Here is a 21,895-nt window from a genome sequence, read left to right on the forward strand (position 1 = left end):
TAATGTCCAGAGACCCACTCTTACTCCTGGTTCTCTGAAGGGCAAGAAACCTGGGACCCCAGCGGCTGAGCCATGGTCTAGCACAGTGGTACTCAGTACTCCTGTTCTGGATAGGTCAAGAAAGATGTTTATGGACCAGCTTTCAGTTCACACATAGGCAATGGCAGAAACAACAAAAAAATCCAGGTGCAGTGGCTTCAGGTAAGAACCATTGCTATAAACCTGTGTGGCACCCTTTTAATAATTATCTCGGAGGTAACTCCAATTTGCTTCTGGTATCAGGTGCCCACGGGCTTTAGGCGAGCAGCAGCCTAGTACCAGGGAGGGAATCCTGATTAGTTTTAAACCAATCACCAGACCAGGTACTGTTGTAGGAATGGATGGATGACATAATCATGGCCAACAGAATGTGGGGGTTAACTTTACTTAGAATACTCCTGAGGGAGATTTTCCTTGCTCTTAAAAAAAAGAGGATGAACAACCAGTAGTTCCCCTTTTCTGTTGCATGAGGATTTGATCTTCAGAGCCCGTGGCCATCTCATCCCTCTGAGAAAACAAGACCAAGGACAAAGCCAACACTTGGAGGATGACAAAGCAGAAAAGTGCAAAGAACCGATGTTCTTGATGATGTTTTTGAGATGCTTAACTGACTCCTCTGGAAGGTTCCCATCTTGTGTCTTAGTGTTACTCATTTTCCTTATTGGTGAAGCTATTTTTACTCGCATCTTCTGATACTTTTTTTGGGGGGGAGTGGCAGTCAAAAGCACCCAAAGTGACAACTCTGTCACTAGCTTCCCATGTATTTTTCTGAGGTCTAGAAGCACATGAGGTAATTTGTCAATGAAACCTGCTCTATGATTTGGAGGAGTGGAAGGAGCACCGGACGTGGGTTCAAGAGCAATTTACTACCCGTACTGGGTAAGTCATGCTCAGCCTCGTGTGCATCACCTGTGAAATAAGTGATTCTGCTTATTTCAAAGAGTGGTAGTAAAAACCAAAATGAATAATGTAAGTGAAAGCATTTGTATATAAATGTAAGTTTTTTAATCACAAGATGCTTTTGGAAGATGACTGTCCAAGTTTGCTCCAAGGTCCAAATGTTGAGATTCAGTGTTTTCACCACCTTGTCTTGGCAACGGCATTCCTGATGTGACCTCAGTCAGGGAGCGGTGGGGAGCTCGTCTCGGGCGAGCAGGACTCCAGCTGGCTCCCGCTGAGCTCAGTAGGAAGAGACCCATGATGAGCCATCAGTGTCTTCCACAGGACAAGATGCCAGGGTACCTGAGCCCCGGGGACTTACATCACTAACTTCCACCTATTCTGAGGCCTTTTCAACTTAACTTTGAAGCATTTTCTCTTTCAGTTCTGCCTACTAATTGGTTTCAGCCTCATGTGCGAATTGTATATAAACCCATACAACTGTCCTGATTGTTTAAACATAACACAATTGAAATGAAATATTTATTTTGTTCTTGATGTGATCTTTCAGTGTGAAAGTTGGGTACATTTACAAAACCGCCTTTCTTGAATTTTGGATAACACCTATCTGAAAACTTTGAAGATAAAACCAAAAAAACCTCACCAACAGAAATATTATAAACATAGTTTTTATTCTTTTCTTACCTTCAATGAAAAAGGCCTCATGCCACCAAAACATTTTTTTGAAACTCAGTAACTGAACACAGAACTCCATAGCCTGATGGTTATTTTTCCAGACAACTGCTGAATAATTTATATTGCTTTTTAAAAAATAACTAAGATCTATTTTTATTACTTCAGTCCTTTTTAAAGCAGCAATATCTGCCTCACATTTTGTCCATAAAAATCTAAAATATCTTCAGTAGTCCCAAGTGTCTTGTATTTATATTTGTTCCAAGTGTGTTTCATTAAAATTTTCCAGAAATAAGTGCACTTCTACAGAGAACAGTAAAATTTAGATAAAGACAAGAGGAAATAATCATGGTTGTAGCAAAACAGTTACTTTGAACGTTCTGAATCTTAGCAATTCCAAGAGAGAACGTGCTTATTACCCAGGGACCTCTCTAAGGATTAAATCCCAATTCATTTGTTTGTAGATCACTGAAAGATGGATACGTATTTCTCCTACCAGAAGATACGGAATGATTGATTGTCTAAAGGTTTTCTACAATAAAACGCCAAAAATAAATGTACTTAAAAATATTTTAAGATTTACAGATTTACACAAAGATACGCAGGTGTTTAAAAAACAGAAAAAGTATGCCATTATAGAAATAAACGAGACCCTATCTTAAGCCTTAGCAACCAAAGACAGTTTTGAATATTCCACACGTGTTATTTTCCATTCAACTTATAGCTTATTAAATCAGCTATATGTTCCATTCAGAAAAGGTTGATGTATAAGAAATCCCCTATTTTCAGGCAGCATGCTGCTTCAACAAATTTAAAGATTTAAAGCTATGTTAATAAGAAAAGAATAAAAGAAAAATAACATAACTTGCTTTAATACAAAGGTTTTTTTTAATAAAAAAGTCAAAATCTACATTAAATCAGGAAATCAATAAATCTGAATTATACAAGCTTTCTATATACTTAGAAAAACCAAAAACACACAGTTTATAACAAAACTCTTTAATTCAAAATAGAGTCTAATTTAAAGAAAACGTCATTATGCTCAGTTGATTGGATAGGGTTTTGTCATTTAAATTAAATGGTTCACCTGAAGTACAGGAAGTATATTATAGAGAAAATTCAGTCTCAGGGGTGTTCTGCAAATTATCTAGCTAATTTGCATCATGAATCAAATTCTCAGCTTCCAAAGGGCAGACACGGTCCTTAATTGCTTTTAGATAGGCACTTAAGAAATGCTTTTGATGAGGAGGAAACCCCAAAGATTATGAATCACTCTGTTAACTCCAGGGAAAGATGAGACTCCAGACAAAGCAAACTTTCCATAACTGCCCTTCCATTGCCAAGCAACCATAACTATCCCCACGTTCTTCTTATTAATAAGAATAAGGAGATGGAAATAAAAAATGCTCTATTCTTATTCAATTAAAAGGTAAACCTAGCTAATTCAGCTCCTTTATATCAATCTCTCTCTAACTTGAATTAATGAAAATTTTTTTATACTAGAATAGTTACCATATTAGATGTTGCAATATGCTCGTAACTTAACCCATTCACTATCACACTAGCAAAACAGTCTTTTTTTTTTTTTTTTAAAGGTGGGGAATGAGAAAATCTCATAAAATAGAGCAGGTTTTTTAAAGATTTTAAAGATTTTTAAAAATTAGAGGCAGTTATAGTAAGAAAACCCAGAGTTAGTCAAATTGAGATAACCCCAGAATTATCATAGTTCTCTCTCCTAGATATGCAGCCACATGATCCAAACAAGAAAAATGGAGATGAGCTATTAGATGAACACATAATAAGTATCAAACAAACACTAGGGAGGGAGAGGAGGGAGGAGGAGGGCAGAGGGGAAGGGAAGGGAGAAAGGGAAGGATTGGAAGGGGAGAATGGGGCGGGGGCAACAAAACCTCAGGATGGCCTTACCGCAACCCTGTGGTGCTCCCTAGCAAGCAGCAACATTTATAAAAGCTTTTGTAGATTTGCATAATGATCCTATGCAATTCTTCCCCATTAAGAACATCTGTACAAATAAATGATCATTTTACATTTGGATCACAGACCATTCGTAATGGCTATAATTGTATCTTTAAAAAAAAAATTCTATCTTTAAAAAAAAAAAATGTTAGTAGACAAACATTAGGCCATTTTTTGATCAAGTGTTACTCCTCCACTAGTATTGATGAAACCAAAACCTCAGAGAGTCATTTTAAAATTAAAATGGTGAGCTAGAAAAGACTATTTTTTAGGGAAATATCCCCAAAATTTGATGCTGACATCATCTCCCTATCCTCTAATCATGACCCCCGGGGCCTGCATGTACTTCCTTAATTCCATTTACATTAACTACAGCGATGTAGCTAAACGCGAACTCTATTGCCCTTGAATGCGCAGGCCTCCATCAAAGGTCGGCCACGTCTGAAGACCGCGTTCGCACAGCACAGTGAGACTCTCCTCACTTGTGAACATCCACTCTGTTCAGGATCTTTGGTACATTTGGAGCATAGGAAAATAATGGCACAATAATACAAGTGCTATCAAAGGAAAGGTTTTCTTCGAAAGAAATCAAAGTTAACCAGCCATGATATGTAACAACTTTCTAGAAAAACCAAAGTAAATAGCTCTTTGTTCTCTACAAGTCCATTTACATGATCAGAAGTTTGACATTTAAAAAAATAGCTTAATAAAAATACGCTAGTTCTACAGGCAGCCTTCGTGGTCATTTCTTAAATTCAACTCACCAGAATCAAATTAAAATAATGCCATGTCCTCTGGTTAAAAAAGAAGTCCTTTTGTCACAAGAAAAGCAACTTTACACTTTATATAATACAGTACATTTCCCTATGAGTATACAACTACGTATATAAAGTCGTCAGTATTTCTGAATGCAAAGTGAATATATTAGTGGAGTGCTTGAGTGAAGGTGTCAAACTTCCTCCTTCTTATAAACTTGTCACTCCCTACTGTGGAGCTTGTGGAATAACATGATGATAAACTCTATTTTTTAAATAACCAGTGTATTTCCATTTTAAAACTTCTTAAAACCATTACAGAAATTGTCTTCATACATATTCTACAGGTGTCCCAACCCACAGGGCAAGTGTTCTAATACCAACTATGGAAGATGGCTTTTGTTTTATTGATTATCTAGACCCATAAGATTTGCAGTATAACAGCAATACTGCAGGGTTACCTACAGGTGAGCCTACGCCGCTTTAAATGATATGTTTCTCCTGAATTGATTAGAGGTGTTACAGTACAAAGCCACAGCACGCACAGGCAGAATGGACCCTACTACGCATGTAGGCAGTGCGGTTAGAAAGGGATGTACGCTTCTTTTATTCCAGTACCTTCATATAATAAAGTTAACAAAAATAATAAAATATTAAAAAAAAAAAAAAGCCAGCTGGCACTGCCAACCAATTCCTGTAGTAGTCTTAGAAATCCTAGTCCTGCAGAATTTCCCCTTGTAGTCAGAAGCACCGCCGTCAACTCAGTGTCTTGTCATCTACGCCAAGCAAGCCTGGTGATGCAGCTACCTGAGTTCTCTTGGTTGTGCGCGAAGGTGACCTGCATTCATAATTTCCCAGCTTTCATGTAGGTGGGGATAGAGCCACGCTGAGTCAACCCTTCAAACCTTTTGTAGGTATAATTGAGAAAAACCCAGTCTTTAGATTTGTAGTCCGGTTCTGTGCTGTTTGGCACTAGAGAGAGAGAAATGAACCCAGAGCAAAGGAATTTCATTAGTGAAAATGCCATCCTCTTCAGAGACTTTCAACCGTGTTAATCGTGTTGTACGTGGTCTTACCTGGTTGTAAAATATCAGATTCAGGAAAGTCATCAAAATTTGATGTGTCATCAATGCTTTTGATTTCTATAGGGATCGCTGCTGGCCTTTCCCTGGAAAGAGGGATTGAGTAAAAATGGTCAATTTTCTTGAGTTCGATTTTCCAAAACATAATTTCACGTGTAAATTCTGCATGCTGTTCTCTAGATATGAGAGGAGCCAAGGAAATTTATTGTAGATTGGAAAATACCTGTAGTTAAGTGGGATTTCAGAGTTAGGTCTAACTTTTTATTAAAATATTATCATTTACTTGGAACTTTTATTTCTTTGTACCAAGATTTTCTCATGCTGTTTTTTTTTTAAGTGAAAAAACAACAATCAATGAAGGGAAAAGTAGAACAGAAGAGATTTCATTTAAAAAAATGTATCATTATATAAAGTACCCTAGATATTGTGGGGACTGGACCCTAACTAGTTAATTCAGGTATAGAATTCTTCTAGTAGAGGATCTGTAAGTCAAAAGTCATTTGGGAAAACACGGGGCTCAGAGGGTGAAGGGACTACACATTTGCGATGAAATCTGAATCCAAAAATTTCTTAATCATATAAATTTTAAGGGAATTAGGGGCATTAGGTTCGAAAATAAGCCATGAAAATGCCTTCTTATCATGCTAAAAATAGTTAAAAGGTATCAATTTTTATTGCTTCTGTCTTTCCAACAAGTACTTATTGGATCTTTGAAGTGATAAGTTTATAAAATTATGCAAAATCAAGCATATATTTTCCCCCAAGTTACTCTAACCTATTTATATTTAATGTCCTAACTTAATAGATTTACATCAATTTAGTGAAAAGAAGCATAAACCCTGGTGCCCTGAGATCTAATCTCTTGTCATTAACTAGCAGAGTGACCTTTGTATGAGGGCACAGTGACCGTCCCCTCCTACAAAACCAGCAGGCTGGACCAGTGATCTCTAAGCATCCTTCCAACTGTAACAAGGCGGGAATCACAGTTCCGCTCAATGAGATGATGTCTGGACGGTATAATACAGTGTAGCAGCTAAGAGTCAGGACACCAGAATCAAACTGCCTGGGTCCAGCTCTAGTTAGTAGTTCTAGCTAGGTCATTCACTGGCTGAGACACTGGAGGCAAATTCCTTCTCTGTGACTTAGTTTCCTCATTTGTAACGTAGGGGTAATAACAGTACCTACTTTACAAGGTTTATTATGAGGTTAAGAAAAGTACAGAAAGTACTCAGAACAGTACTGGACACACAGTAAATCCTCCCCCTGCTCCCCAACAAGTGGTTATAATCAGACAGGATGCCTGGCACACTGCGGGAACTCCGGCAAAGATCTCCAGTGAAGTGACATGCCAGCTGTCTTGAAAGTGAGAAGGGGCGGGCTAGGTGGGGCAGAGGCAGGAACGGGGACACAGAGGAGATTTCCGTCACAGCGAATAGCAAGTGACAAAGCTCTGGGGCGGGAGAAGTGGGAAAGACCACACAAGATGCTCCTTGTACAGATGAGGCAAGAGCCACGCCCCACAGTCCCAAAATGCATTTAAGGATCCTTAGTTTTATTCTAAGAGGAAATGACCGATTAGATTTGTTCCTAAACCACTGCTCTGTGGAGAAGAGACCAAGACTATTGGAGGTAGTTTGGCTGCAAACGGAATCAAGGCCCGTGCTCACAACTAACTATAAGCAAAGTCTTAAAAGTTACTTGCATACTTAAGGGGGAGGGTGTAGTTCAGTGTTAGAGTGCGTGCCTAGCATGCATGAGGCCCTGGGTTCAATCCCCAGTACTGCCATTAAAAATGAATAAATAAATAAAAGTTACTTGCATTATTTAACTTTTTCCACAATGTTTAAAAGAGGGATTGTACACTCTTACAAATTAACAACGGAGACACCGTATGGTGTATTAGAGACAAAACTGAAGGGTTATAGTGTGAAATGTAAATATATCATTGTTGTGCTAACAGCCTTTATCATGTAACCCTGAATAGCGCAACCTGAACAGGTGCACAGACCTCTGGGGGAGAGATGGAAATGAGAGGTGTCTTGATTGTGGTGCATACATATACCAAAATTCATCAAACTGTGTATCTGCAATATGTGTAGTTTACTGTACACACATGACACCACGATAAAGTTGTTTAAAAAAATAAAAAATAAACAGGTGCATCATATGTGCTTTTTCCATAAAGTGGACATGAGATAAACTGAGCTATTTAGCTACAGTCACTATGCTCAGTCATTTATCTAATACAGAAAACACTGGCTTAATAACGTTATCACAGTGTTACTTCTTATATTTAATCTAGCAGAATCAGAGACAAATTTAATCACTAAGTCTAGTAAAAAAGCTTTCACTCAGACCTCTCCCGCTCAAAGCCTAAAAACATACCTGATGTGCCCCCAGTCTACACCCTCAAAAAAAGCATGCCCTTTTATTTCTTCTACTCCACTATTTCCAATTCTGTTTTCAGAATCAATACAAAACCTAGAAAATGGAAACAGAGAAATCATCATATGCCAATTATGTCTAAAGTACTCTTTGCATTATTTCAAATATTTTTTTACATTATTATATTTAAGTCTGTTTATGGTGGGAAAAGAACAGAAATCATCTTTAATTGCACTACTTAGACACAACTTCTTTGAAGCCATTTCCTTCTAGTCTTTCATTATAAGTTCAAAAATATTGTATTGATACAGTAATTACCATTTTAGTACTGTTTTTTTTCCACTTAATATACTGAGAACATGTCCCAAAGTCATTAAATATTTTTCTATTACTTCATTTCCTAAAATTTACACATGGAAACACCGTATTTAACCAGTCCACAATTGGTGAACATTAAGATGGTTTTCAATTTTTCATGAGTAAAAACAGTATCAAGATAACATATTGTATCTGTCTTTACACATATCTGATTATCTGCATAATCAAAATTCCTAGAAGTAGAATTACTGGGTCAAAGGTCATATATAGTTTAAAGATTTTTTTTTTTAAGAATATGCTGCTACTTGGCTGTTCCCATAGGTTGTTCCAATTTATATTTCTTCTAGCCATCTCACAACAGTACCAAAACACATCATCTTAGTTGAGAAAACAAATGGAATATTGCTTAGAGAAGGTTTTATATATGGACTTTTGTGATATGAACTACTACTAACAATTTATTTTCTCTTTCTCTTTAGGGGATAAAGTCACTGCATTCCAACAGGAGTGATCTTTGAAATAATATAAGACCTCTCCCCTCTTCTTAACTCTTACTTTTTTTTCTGCATACTCCCTTTTAAGAGGCTAAATTTTTTTTTTTTAAAACAAAACACCTTTTCTTTATTGACCCTTCTGATTTACAGATCAGTGACAGTCCTTCTCCTCCCACCACCAAGCTGAAATACGCAACCTAGTCTTCTTGGCACCTGTGAAGTTTTAAGATACAACAAACTCTTCTAGGGATTTAACCACTAACCTAAGAATTAAGTCCTTGGCTTTCTCAGATATAGGCACCTCTGGAGGAAATACCAGAGTTTCTTTCCAGTTCATCACTTTCCTATATGTTTCTTGAGGTGTTTCAGAGCAGAAGGGTGGATATCCTACGTATCAGAGAAAACAAAAGTTTCATTAGCTTTTATGATCAAATATGTTTTATCTACTATATATGGCCCTGAGTGCTCTACTAAGCAATAAAAAATACCACCAGTCATCAATGTATAATAAAATCGGTAATGAAGTCAATAAAATAAAGGATTTAAAGCACCGCCCCCTTTTTACCCAAAAGGCCATGCAGATACTTCTGATACGTGGGAGTTTAGTTAAATACCCCCTTCCTGAAGCACGGTCCCTAGAGAAGTTGTTGATATTTATCATCGTGTATTTAACTCTGGGGGAGGTCAGAACTCACTTTCAAGAGTTCAGATATTTTAGCCCATAATACCTACAATATGATCAATCAGCAGCACCCAGGGAATGTGCACAGTATGCACACAAATGAATTGATAAAACACACCTATTAGCATCTCGTACATAATTACTCCCAAAGACCACCAGTCACACAATTTGTTGTAACCAGTCTGCATGAAGACTTCTGGAGCGATGTAATCCGGTGTCCCAACGGTGGAATATGCCTGCAAAGGAACAGCTCGTCAGATCAGTGTTCTCAGTCTTTCTTTTTTGAAAGATCACAGTGTGACTCTACCGGAAAAACCAACATATACAGAAGCTAACCTTTTCTTTAATATTTGTGTTGCTTACCGTGTATAAGGCTTGGTGATAGGAACTGAGTCAGATAATCCATCGTTTAAGACATGATTTCTGTCCCCTAAAGAGCTCAACTAAGTTATTTACATATTTAGGCCTAAATCCATTCCAAAAATAAATAAACAAAGAGGTTGCACCCAGTAGGCCTGGCTTCCCCACTCACAACTAATGTGTTCTCAGGCCAAGTTATTCAACCCTTCTGAACCCCAGCTTCTGCCAACATAAAACTGGAATAATAATACCGGGTGGATATGGGGATGAAATAAGCAAAGGAATATGTCTGTAAACTATAACCTACAACATAACATCAGGTATTTTCATTATAAACTTATTTCCAGGGCACTGCTTATCCATTAGAAAGCAATGCAGTTTATCATTCTTAATTCATATAAAATCTTATAAAAACTTTCTTTAAGGCAATAGTTTTCAACTAAAGGTAGTACTCGAGAGGCCACTTGAAAATGTGTGACAGCAGATTTTGTGACTTCAGTGACCTGGGGGAGGACATGCCTGGCATTCAGTGGTCAGGGGACACAGGTTCTAAAGGACTTTCCTGCCCCAAATACCAAGAGTACCTCTATTTCTCCACTGGGAAACACTGATGTAAGTCATAGCGATGGTCATGAGAATAGTAAGACCTGTACATGAGCGATCAGCTGTGAATATTCTGTGATAGGGGCACAGAAAATTCCCACCACGGTTCTAAGCAGTATTCAGTTTTCCCTTTACAGGTACGAAATACTGCGATCCTTTTCTCAATTGTAAAATCTGATCTAAAAGTGACACATTTAAAAGTAGAAGGAAGACTCTGTCGTTACTGCATTGCTCAAAATATTTTCAAAACACTTTTAAAGACCCTGAAATGTTTTGCAAGCACAAGACGTTTGCAACTGCTTGGGCGAGTGAGAGAGTGAGCTCAGTAATGCAAAGGTCATTTTCTTTGCTTTGAGAGGATATCAGGCCACTGCCTTTGGCCTATTTACCTTCCTGAGGGAATGCTGAGTGAGTTTCAGTTTCCCTTCATCGCTTGGTCGGATTTAACAAATATTTAGAATGCTGATAGGTATGGTACGTTGTACAAGAAGTTAGGAAATTAAAGTCAAAAAGCACACGGCTAACCCTGACAATGTTCACGGACCTAGTGAACAGGATAAAAGGAAAGAGGAAAAGGGGCAAACAATTCTAGTACGTGCTAAGTAATGGAGGAGAAATCGTGTGGGGTTAAAAATAGTGTTGCTCCACATGAAAGGAGTCATTAAGTTTATCTGCGGTCAAGTCTGCTTTTCCAACTTCACTTTATCTGTTTTACTGTAACACTGTTACCACGCCAAACTTTCTGTCTGTCTATGAAGAAGTTCTCAGAAACACGCAACCACATTACGTATGCTGGTTGGTATTCGTTGTATCAGGACAGGTGTGGAAAATGGAGCCGCAGAAATCACAAGGCGTTTACTACAATCACACTCAGCTCGGTGAGTTTTACAGAAAGTGCTAATTACTAAGTGCTAAAAATCGCATTTTCCTTTACAGGCCAGGAAATGTACAGAGAAACTAAGAAAACTGCATGACCCCTGAGCAAGCTCTAACATTGCTATGAAGTAAGAACTAACCATTCTGAAGATCCCAATTATCAAGCAAAGACCAAATGAGATTTGAGGACCAAGGCACAAAGTTCTCTCTTCAAAACGTGGCTACTCACCAGTTGTCTCCTGTTCTTTTTCCACGTTTCTGCTTTCCTCTTTGAGTTCATGTTCTGGAATGCTAATTTCAACAAGACAGAAGAACTGTAATCACGAGGGAACAACTCTCCCCAAAAAAACAAATTCACACAGATGCACTGAAAATACAGTGGTTTAAGGGGTGAGGAGAGAGAGACAAGCTTCAGTTCCCAACGGTCCTGAATTAAACCAGCCGCACCACCTCCACTCGATAAAAATCAAACTTACAGAAGTCACTTGGGGGGTTGTGTGTAAGATTTCTGTAGAATTCAGTCCTATGAGCTTTCTTTAATCCCGTGCACAAACCAAAATCAGATAATTTCACATGACCCTAGAAAAACAACAACAAAAAACACTCAAATAAAATCAATACATTATGTTGACTTTGAGACAAAGTCTTATAATAAACTCTTCTAAATGCAATTATTGTAAAAATGCTTAGTTTAGAATTCATACAGGTGAAATGCAGATTAACTATCTGATGATGATGATTTTAAGAGGCAGACAACGGAAGACAAAGACAGCCAGTTTTCCCTTGACGCCATGTCACCTCAGAGTCCTCTCCTGTTGTGTCACTTTATGAAATAACGTAGGTGAGCAATGAGAGAAGCAGCAGTTGCCCGTTTCCAATCACAAAGTCAGCCCTATTACTGCATAAAATAATCAGCAACCTAACAGTTCACCGGCTTCTTCACGTGCCTTGGCATCCAACAAGAGGTTGTCTGGTTTAATGTCCCGATGGATGAAACCCAGCTGGTGGATCGCATCTATTGCCAGCACAGTCTCTGAGATGTAGAACTGTGTCTCCTCCTCCGTCAGAGTGTCCTTCTTCATTAGCAACGTCATCATGTCACCTAAGTAAAGGAAAACAGGCACCAGGGATAAGAAGTGCCTCATGGGGGGGGGGGAGGGGAAACACCTCGGAAAGATGTCTTTGTAATACACAACATTTGCCTGATTTTTGCATTTTATGATCCACCCAGTGTACTCTCAACCATCTCTAGGGCTAAATGTAGTTTTCTCTACTTTTTTTTTTTTCTTTTTCTTTTTCAAATGGAGGTACTGGGAATTGAACCCAGTACCTCGTGCATGCTTAGCATGCGCTCTACCAACTGAGCTATACTCCCACCCACTCTAGGGCCAAATTTTAAAAAGTGTTGTTGCATAGCAAAAGCTTTTCATGACATTTAATGATTTTTTTGGGGGGGGATGGGGGCGGTATTTAGGTTTGTTTGTTTGTTTGTTTATTTATTTACTTATTTTTGGAGGAGGTACTGGGGATTGAACCCAGGACCGCATGCACTCTACCACTTGAGCTATACCCTCCCCCTGTTGAAAGATTTTCATGTAGAAACTATGTGAAATCAAATCAGAACAGAGCTGGTGATGATGTCATATGTACCACTCAACATCCAGAATAAGTTGCTGAAGAAAACACATCAAGCTGTGAAAATGAATCAGTGTAAGCACACCTGGAAATGGGATATATTCTTTCAAATTCAAGTTCCAAAAAAAAAAAAACACTCAGAGCTCTTGGGGCCAGCAAAAATAGGCCATTGTCCCACTAAAAGGGTCACCTCTAGACATTCTTTTATTTTCAAGAAATTCTGTTCTTTTAAAGGGGCAAAGAATATACACTGGTGGACTTAACAACTCAGAACTGACAACTATTAATATTTTTCCATGATGCTTCAAGTCTTTAAAGACAAACCCCATGCAGAGTCTCTGCCCTGCTCTCCCATCCTGGGCCAGTTCCCTTTTTGCTGAGCAGCCATTATCACGGATTTGCTTTGGTGTGTATCCTTCCAGCTTAGTTTTGAAATATGTTTTCATACACGTGTATTAATCTGCAAATTTACGGCCTTTTGTATGTTTTTAAAAATCACATAAGTGACATCAACTATATATATACATAATTCCACAGCTTGCGTTATTATTCTTGTTTCTGAGGTCTTACTGTTGAAACAGATAAAGCTCCTGACTTTTCACTCTGTTAAAACATCTCATCACGTAATTATGCCACACTTTATTTATCCATTCTTCTGCTGATGGACATTTATCTTGCATTGGGTTTTTTTACCATCACGACACTGCTGCCATGAGCATCCTTTTACAGGCCGCCCGTGCGCCTGCGGGGGAGACTCCCCGGGGAACACAGCGGGCTGGGCTGCCGGGCTGCAGGACACACGCATTTTCAGCTTCACTTGGTGTCTATGAACTGCTCTCCATGAGAGCTGGGGATTCCGTTGCATGGATAAGAGGCCGGCTCCCCCCACAGCCTCATCAGACTTACTGTTTTTACTAGTCAGTTGGGTAAGAAGTGGAATCACTCCTGTTTTAATTTGCATTTCCCTGAATGCGGGTGAAGCTGAACATTTTCCTATATATTTGTAGACAAGTCAGAGTTTCTCTTCTGTTCACAGCCTACCATGTGCCCACTGGGTTGTCTGTCTTCTTCCTAAGTGACTCGTTATTCTTAACTCTAAACTTAGATAACAATCTTAATAATTATATACAGTAAAGACAGAATGGTAATATTTAAAATGTACCAACTTTATCGTTTCTTCATAAATAATCTGATTTGTGGTCAAAACTAGCATTATTATGCGAGCAACTATCAGAAAACCATGATTGACTGTAAAGCCTCAGAGCCAGGAATATAAAAGTGCACCTAATCAATACAATTATAATTGCATACAAGTATGTGCCTGTATTAGCCTGTCACTGCTGTCATATTTGATTTACCTCCAGGGAGAAATTCCATGATCAGATATAGGTTCCTCTTATCTTGAAAACTGTAAAACATCTTCACCACCCAGGCACCATCTGCTTCTACCAAAATATCTCTCTCTGCTCGGATATGGGCCACCTGGATGAATGTATTTTGAAATAAGAATTGTAACACATTATACAGTTTTCAAGCTTACTTCTTAACAATTATCAGTCCAGTTCCTTAACAGTCATAGAGGAAAGTGGGAGTTTTAGAAAAGATCTGAAACCTATATGCATGTTCGTATCCTCATTAAATATGGAATTCAGGAAATAGTTTATTTTAGCTGATAGCTTTAGGCTGGCAAGTTGGAACCACAGGAGGTATATTAGGGAAGCTGAGGCCTTCGAGGTAGAACAATGATTAGTCTGAAAAACCCTCTAACCAGGATCTCCACCTCGCCAAGGATCTTGGCTTTGTCATATAAACTTAGGGCCTTGGTCTGACTTTTAAATGTTAAAATTAGTAACCAATATCCTATAGATTAGTACAACAAAGTCAGGGTCCTCAGCAAACTATTTTTAACTGTTACTAGTCCAACAAAGGGCCTGACTTGGTCTTTAGCCATTAAGTTGTTTGTTTAAGAAATAAAAACATATATAATAATTCTATATTATTTTGTCATGATATAAACCGTTATAATATCTATGAACATGATCTACAGCAAATTATTGTACAATTTTTGGGAGTTTTGCTACTGACTTTTGTCAGACACATATTTACTAGAGCAACTATTACGTGAACACTTTGTAGACTGAAAAAATGAAAATTCAATGGTGACAAAAGCAGATTAATTTATATGGGGCGGGGGGGAAGCAACCAAAGTGTAAGACAGACTTGATGCTGGGCTCCAGGGAGATTTCTCCTGCAAAATATTCTAGATCAGGGCTGTCCAACAGAAATAGAACGCAAGCCCCGTACGTCATTTTAAGTATGTCATTTCATGCAAAAGGTAAAAAAGAAATGGGTGAAATTATTTTTAATACAGTTTCTGTGACCCCCATAGATCCAATCCAAAATGTTATCATTTCAATATGGAATCAATATAAAAATTATTGAGATGTTTTACATTTTTTTTTCCCACCAAGTCTTCAAAATTTGGTGGATATTTTCCATTCACAGCGTATCTCCATTCAGACCAGCTACGCTGAAGCGCCCAGTAGCCACGTGTGGCTGGTAATTGAAGATGCAGCTGGAACTAACTGCTGCCTTTTGTCCTTCCTCTAAAACCCCACCCGGGACTAATCCTGTATGGCTCAGTTAGAAGATTCCTGAGTCTTCCCACTGCATTCAGAGTAAGACCCGCACTCCACTTCTCGGCCTTCGGAGCTCTGTGAGATCTGGTCCCTGCTTCCCTCTCCCACTGAGTTCCAGCCACAGTGGCTTCCTCCTCTTCTCTGAGCACGCCAAGGTTCTTCCTGCCTCAGGTCCTCTGCATCTGCTCCCCGGATCTTTATTCTACTGGATGGTTAGATGTCACTCTCATTACTCAGTCCCTCATCGAATACGCCCTTCTCAAAGAACCTTCCCTCATCTAATTCTTCCTCCTAAAGCCAGGTCACCTGCATCACTTTATCCTTTTGTAAAATTCTTCTTCATAGTACTTGTCAATCATGACTATTTGAAGCAGCTGTCTGCCCATTTTCCACATGACTATAAATGAACAAGAATCAGGCTTGTCCTGGGAATCACTGTATTCCCAGAACCGTATCTGACATATCACAGGTACCTGATAAATACTTGTTGAATGAAGGGAGTAGAAATAAAGTAAAACAATGCAGTGAAAATTCAAGCGGGCCATATTTAAATAAAAATCAACATCATGCTACCGTAGTAACAAGTAAGCATTAAGTGGGACTAAAAGACTAAGCAAATAAAGCACCAGGTCCAGAGCGGTGCCCTCTCCCTCTTTACCCCACTGTTGAGTCCTTCATGAGCACATGTATTCAGCTGAGGCTTCTAAGGGCGTCCATCCAGACTGGAAAGGCAGGTGAGCACATAAAATAACACTATGGATGTTTTCAGATTTATGGCCATTCCATAAGCTGTATTAAGTTACAGGAGATACAGAGAGAGCCCAGAAGTATGAAACTGGAGTGGTTACAGATTTTGGAAGTAAGTAAACTCAGCAAATTCTCAGGAGCCTGGTTTGCTTACTGGATGTGTGACAGGATTAGGAGGGCTGAGAATGCATCTTTATTTTCACTCAAGTCAGAAAAGTAGGTATTTTCTTACGGACTGAATGTTTGTGACCCCCCTAAGGTTCCTATGGCGATGCCCCAACCTGCAGTGTGAATGAATGAATCCGGACACAGGGCCTCCAAGGAAGCAATCAAGGTTAATTAAGTGAGTCCGTAAGAGGGCGGTTCAGTGTCCTTGTAAGAAGAGAACCCAGGGGGCTCCCCCTCCGCCTCCCCCTGGGCACACACCGAGGAAAGGCTCTCTGGGACTCAGTGAGAAGACAGCCATCTGGAGCCAGGACAGAGCTCTCACCAGAAACCAAACCCTGCCCTGATCTTGGACTCCAGCCTCCAGAGCTGTGAGAAAGTAAGTTCCTGCTGTTTAAGCCCCCAGTCTGCGGTGTACTGTCATGGCAGCCCGAACAGATGTCTAAATTAGATTATCAGTTTGGGAGCAATTTTAACTGCAAGAATTGAGAAACAATGAAACAGGCTACCAAAAAAAAAAAAAAAAAGCATGGATTCTAACTAAGATGTGTCCGTTTTTTTTAAAAACCCTAATGCGTAACGTTTCCTCTCACACCGTCAGTTTGGTCACCTGTGTTAGAGAACTCGTACCTGCTCTTTTTCAAGCATGTCAGCTTTTCTCAGTATCTTCATTGCATAGATATGGCCTGTGTCTTTCTTCTGGACCAACCGCACCTGGAATGTAAAACTTAGTATCATCAATGTCAAGCAGCCACTCCTGCTTATTTAGGAGTGAAAGGTAGGCTCCTGTAATTTGCCATGGCTGGTATTTTCGAAATTCTACTAAAATTAAGCTATTTTAATACACATTTTAATACATTATACTGCTTTAACACAGATTAAACTATTTTAATACATCTTGTAAAGTGTGGCAAGATGGACACTGTTGGCAGCGGCAACTTAGGGAGGACGCGCACCTCTCCGAATGCTCCTCTTCCTATAACCTTCAGAGACTCAAAGTCATCCAGGCCCAGCCTGGTCCTCTTGAGCCTTAAGAACTCTGTTTCCTTGCGAGCATGTTGTGATCGGCGTAGCTTTTTCTATTAAAAAAAGGACAGTTTAAAAGGATGACTTTAAAATCGGACTGTTTCAAAGGAAGCCTATAGTATTAAAAGATGAGACACAGTATAATGGGGGTAAGGCATCTTAAATATTAGTGCTATAACTTGTTGGCCAAAGCTGAATGTTTATTCAGCCTGGAAAAAAAGAAAACCATCCAAAGATTTTTAAAATGTTTTAACAACTGATAAATCTTTATTCTTGGGTGGACTCCATTAAATATCTCATCTTAACTACTTCACATATTCTTTCATCTATACACTAACTTAATTCAAAAATAAAAATTAAACTTTAGAAAGTGCTAATAGTATTCTGATATTGATTTTACTCTAAGAAATCTATTTTGCTTCAATTCCCTAATTTCCAAGGTTGCCCTGTCATAACTACTGAGACTTATGACACCATAATAACACAAAAGCAGTATTTCTATACAGATTTATTTATGGTAGAATTTATTCTTGGACAAATTTTTTAATAAACTGCTTGAGACCTGGCACACAACTTCCTTGAAAATATAAAATTGTGACAAAAAATAATTACACAAGAATTCTTTAAAATATTCAAGAATTTCATAAGTCATTCTCCAAAGATCACATTATTATTAATTATCATTAATAAGAAACATCATGAACTGCCTGAAGCTTACACTCAGAATGGGCATTTATTTAATTGTTCTAAACCTCACTTCTCCCCTTACCTAACAAAATTCTGGTTTTTTGACATAGGATTATGTCAAACTACCTCTGCCTAGTAGAGGTCACATAGAATAGGTAACAAACAAAATCAGTGAAAAAAATTAAACTCCAGTTCATCTTCAGCTGAACCCTATCAAGCTCCCAGCGGTCCAGGTCTGAGGAGGAGACAAGTCTTAAACGGCTGAAACAGCTCAGAACCATTACTCCTAAATGCAGCTCAAGGTGTAACCACTGATTAGTCCCTTCCTAGCCCTGTGTACATCTGTTTTCAAAAGAGTAAGGTGAACTATTAATTAGAAATATGCAACTATGTAACACCCACGCAATGGGATTCTGATACTTCTGACAAAGTTAATCCAAGAGGATAAAAGTTAAGAAATTATGTCTAAACATCTTTAAATAGCTAAATGGAGTCACACACTCAGGCACATCAGTGGTAGAAACAGCAAAGATATTTTTGTTTAAAAATGCCTTTGGAATAATGTTGAAAAATGAATTACTAGTAAAATGAAAGAATCGCTCAAAAATGTAGCTTGTTTTAAACTGACTATAATAAAAAAGGCCACGTGGTGGCACTGTAGTACCGTCTTTCAAAGCAGTAAAGACCTTTAAAAAGTTACATAAATGATTAAATATGGGCATTTTGAAAGGCATTCTGGATTTCCAACTTTATGGATTATAAAACAGAGTACAGTTGAATGGATACTCAGAAACTTGTCTAATCTGAATGGAAAAGAAGATCTCATCACACAGTTTCATAAATTATGCTCAAAATCAACAGACAAGAGAGGCAAGCAAAAAAAAAAAGTTCGTTACTATCTGACAGGTTGTGTAATGCAGCAAGTGAACAACGTTCACGGAGTTTGAGGACAGCTACTTAATGGCCAAGAGGAAAATCACAGGTTATGGAATATTTAATCCCACAAAAAACAGAAATCACTTACGTTACTGCTACCTTACTTAAAAAACAAAAACAGAAACAAAAACAAAAACAAAAAAACTATATTCCATGATATTAAAGCCCATGTTGTGGTCCAGAGGAAGCTGAAGCCAGTTCACATTAAAAAAAAAAATCAATGATAAAAAGCATGTTGGTATATCTGCTCCCGACTTGTGAAGATTAAGTCGCCTTGAAAAATAAATAACATTTTGGTGGTAATCGCATTCTTTCCCCTCCAAAGACAACAACAAAAACCTGGGGACAGGCTTAACATTACATGGCTCTCTTGCAGCTTAAATTTGCCCACTTTGGTTTTCCATTACAGTAAATAATATTCTGCGTTTGGGATTTTTAAGTGAGATGAAACTAGACATACATTGTTTTCTTTTTTTCCCCTCATTCCTTTTCAAATGGGCATTCTGCAAACTCTCCATCTGCAGGGTGCTCAGCTTTTGTAACAGACAGTGGGCACAGAAGTTTTAGGACATGAAAGGGGTCAGCTCACAACTTCATCTCTGTCCGGATGCTTTTCACAGCCACATTACATATGGTTGGGTTTTCACAAGTAACTTTCACAGATTTCACAAATAACTTTCTGTTACCGGATGAATTAAGGATGAATATATTGTTATAAAACAATTTTACACTGAAAAGACTCACCCCACATAAAGATAGTTTCACCGAACTGTACACTGAATTGAGAGAGGATGTCTGTTTTATAGAACACGAAAGAGTCTAGGATCCAGCATGGGGCCTTACAATACGCGTTTGTGGAATTCAAATATCTCTACTGAAAATTTCAGGTGTTTTATAAATGGTTATTATGGGCCACGGAGCATTTTTAACGGTAAAAATCACCTTACATTTTCTGTAAGTTATTAGGAGGGTTAAAGAAAACAGCTGGAGATGAACTCAGTACTTCCTGGCATGGACACCAGGTGTTTGCCAGCTGGAAGCTCCAAGCTGCGTCCGACTCACAGACGCATGTGATTTGGCCAAGTTGTTTTTAAAACACTCTAATGACCTGTCAATATTTTAAAAAGCAGGTGATTTCATAAAAGCCCAGATTTCCCTTGGCCTCCCTTGGCCCACAGGGCGGCCCCTCTGGGTGGGCGGGACGCAGCTTCGTGACCAGTCCAGACCTGCCACGGCCCCAGTCACCCGGTGATGGGGATGCGGTGGCGATGATCAGGCTGGCGCTCTTGTCTTCTCTCAGCAAAGTGAAGAGCTGAGATAAATTTATCAAAAGATAAACTGTGATGAGCAAATACTTTACAACAAGGCAAAAAAAAAAATTCCATTTCTTTGTGGAGGTGAAAAAACATTCTCATGAGTTGACTATGCAAGGTATGTTAGATCAAAAGAGTATAACCTAAGATGTCACTACGAAACCAAGCTGGCCGGCTTCTCCCATTTACGTCACCTGCTCAGCCCTTGGGCATCTGTTTTTGTAGAGTTCATTATTAAAGTTCAATATCCTGCATAGATTCCTTATTTGGTAGATACCTCTTAGTGATAATGTAAATTCTACCTATTTCTTTAAGATTCAAATCAATTGTTAACTCCTCCTTGAAACCTTTTCTGATCCTCTGAATTAGGCGGGGAAAAAAATCTCTGTATTTTCAAAGTTCACCACATTCCATCACATATACATAGTTTTACCTGCGCGCGCGCACACACACACACACACACACACACACACACACAAGTAAAGTCTCCTTCTAGTCTGTGAGCTCCTCATGTCGAGATGCAGCGAAGCTGCAGGTGAAACTCACAGCACTTTAAGCTACTAGGTTAGTGACGCTGGACTAAAGAACTGGGGGGTTTTAAGAAATATTTAGGAAAAACTTTTAAGATTTGGCAATTGATTCATTCTTTTTGGAGCCCTTCTCACTCCTCACACCTAGAATATTGTAGATACTGTTCACTGAATATATGTTCTTGAGGGAGGGTATAGCTCAGTGGTAGAGCGCATGCTCAGTGTGCACGAGGTCCTGGGTTCAATTCCCAGGACTTCTATTAAAAAGTATATGTATTTTTTTTTCTTGGAATTTAAAAAAAGCTGCCTACTTTCAAAGATAGCCATCATAGCAAAAAAGTAAGGAGCCCACATTCAAATAGGAAATCCATGTTACCTAAGTTATAAAATTATCTTACACCAATAAGTGAAAAAGTCACGGGTTGCTTTTGTATTGCGGTTACAGTTTTTCCCCCTTTACTGAGATATAACTGACATACAATATTGTGTAAGTTTAAAATGTACAATGTGATGATTTAACACATGTATATATTATGGAATGATTACAACAATAAGGTTAGTTAACACGTCCATTACCTCACATTACTACTGGGTTTTTTTTGTAGTGAGAGCATTTAAAATTTACTCTCTCAGCAATTTGCAAGTGTAGAACACAGTATTGTTAATCCAGGCACAGTAATTACAGTTTACGTTACCTCTTCATCTGCTAATCCTTCTTCTTCCATAGCCACTTCTAATTTCTTCTGCCTTTTCAAAAGAAAAAATAATTTAAATTTTAAATATGTTTCTAAGTATTCCCATTTAAGAAATGTACATGTTGTATCTGTATTATCTCTAAGAACAATTTAATCCTTACTTACTTTCCTCCAAACTGATGATCTACTGCAGAAAAATATTTTAATTCTATTTTTAAAACACATAAGACATTATCATTATTGTTGATTTTTTTTGTAGAGTCATTTTTTGTTGAGATTTATCCATATATTTACATCTAGACCTCCTGATTGTGATCACCTTCCTTCTGCTTAAGTTGAAACTTTTGGAATTTCTGCTGATGGCGAACTCTTAGTTTAT

The 21,895-nt window shown here is 38.4% G+C and overlaps 1 protein-coding gene across 2 annotated transcripts in view; it reads right to left on the reverse strand.

Moving 5' to 3' along the window:
- Positions 1 to 1,591: 1,591 nt before the first annotated feature.
- Positions 1,592 to 21,895, reverse strand: part of STK38L (serine/threonine kinase 38 like) — an 82,459-nt gene continuing 62,155 nt past the window's right edge. For both annotated transcript variants that reach the window (XM_032473262.1, XM_032473261.1), the window contains exons 4-15: positions 21,517 to 21,568; positions 17,286 to 17,408; positions 16,960 to 17,043; positions 14,137 to 14,260; positions 12,091 to 12,245; positions 11,620 to 11,722; positions 11,373 to 11,434; positions 9,423 to 9,540; positions 8,886 to 9,009; positions 7,811 to 7,906; positions 5,420 to 5,511; positions 1,592 to 5,315 (exon numbers count right to left, since the gene is read on the reverse strand). In XM_032473262.1, coding sequence (XP_032329153.1) covers positions 5,188 to 5,315; positions 5,420 to 5,511; positions 7,811 to 7,906; positions 8,886 to 9,009; positions 9,423 to 9,540; positions 11,373 to 11,434; positions 11,620 to 11,722; positions 12,091 to 12,245; positions 14,137 to 14,260; positions 16,960 to 17,043; positions 17,286 to 17,408; positions 21,517 to 21,568 — 1,261 coding nt within the window. In that variant the 3' untranslated portion in view covers positions 1,592 to 5,187. The remainder of the gene's footprint in view (positions 5,316 to 5,419; positions 5,512 to 7,810; positions 7,907 to 8,885; positions 9,010 to 9,422; positions 9,541 to 11,372; positions 11,435 to 11,619; positions 11,723 to 12,090; positions 12,246 to 14,136; positions 14,261 to 16,959; positions 17,044 to 17,285; positions 17,409 to 21,516; positions 21,569 to 21,895) is intronic.

The sequence above is a fragment of the Camelus ferus genome, chromosome 34 (assembly GCF_009834535.1).
Source record: "Camelus ferus isolate YT-003-E chromosome 34, BCGSAC_Cfer_1.0, whole genome shotgun sequence".
Lineage (NCBI taxonomy): Eukaryota > Metazoa > Chordata > Mammalia > Artiodactyla > Camelidae > Camelus > Camelus ferus.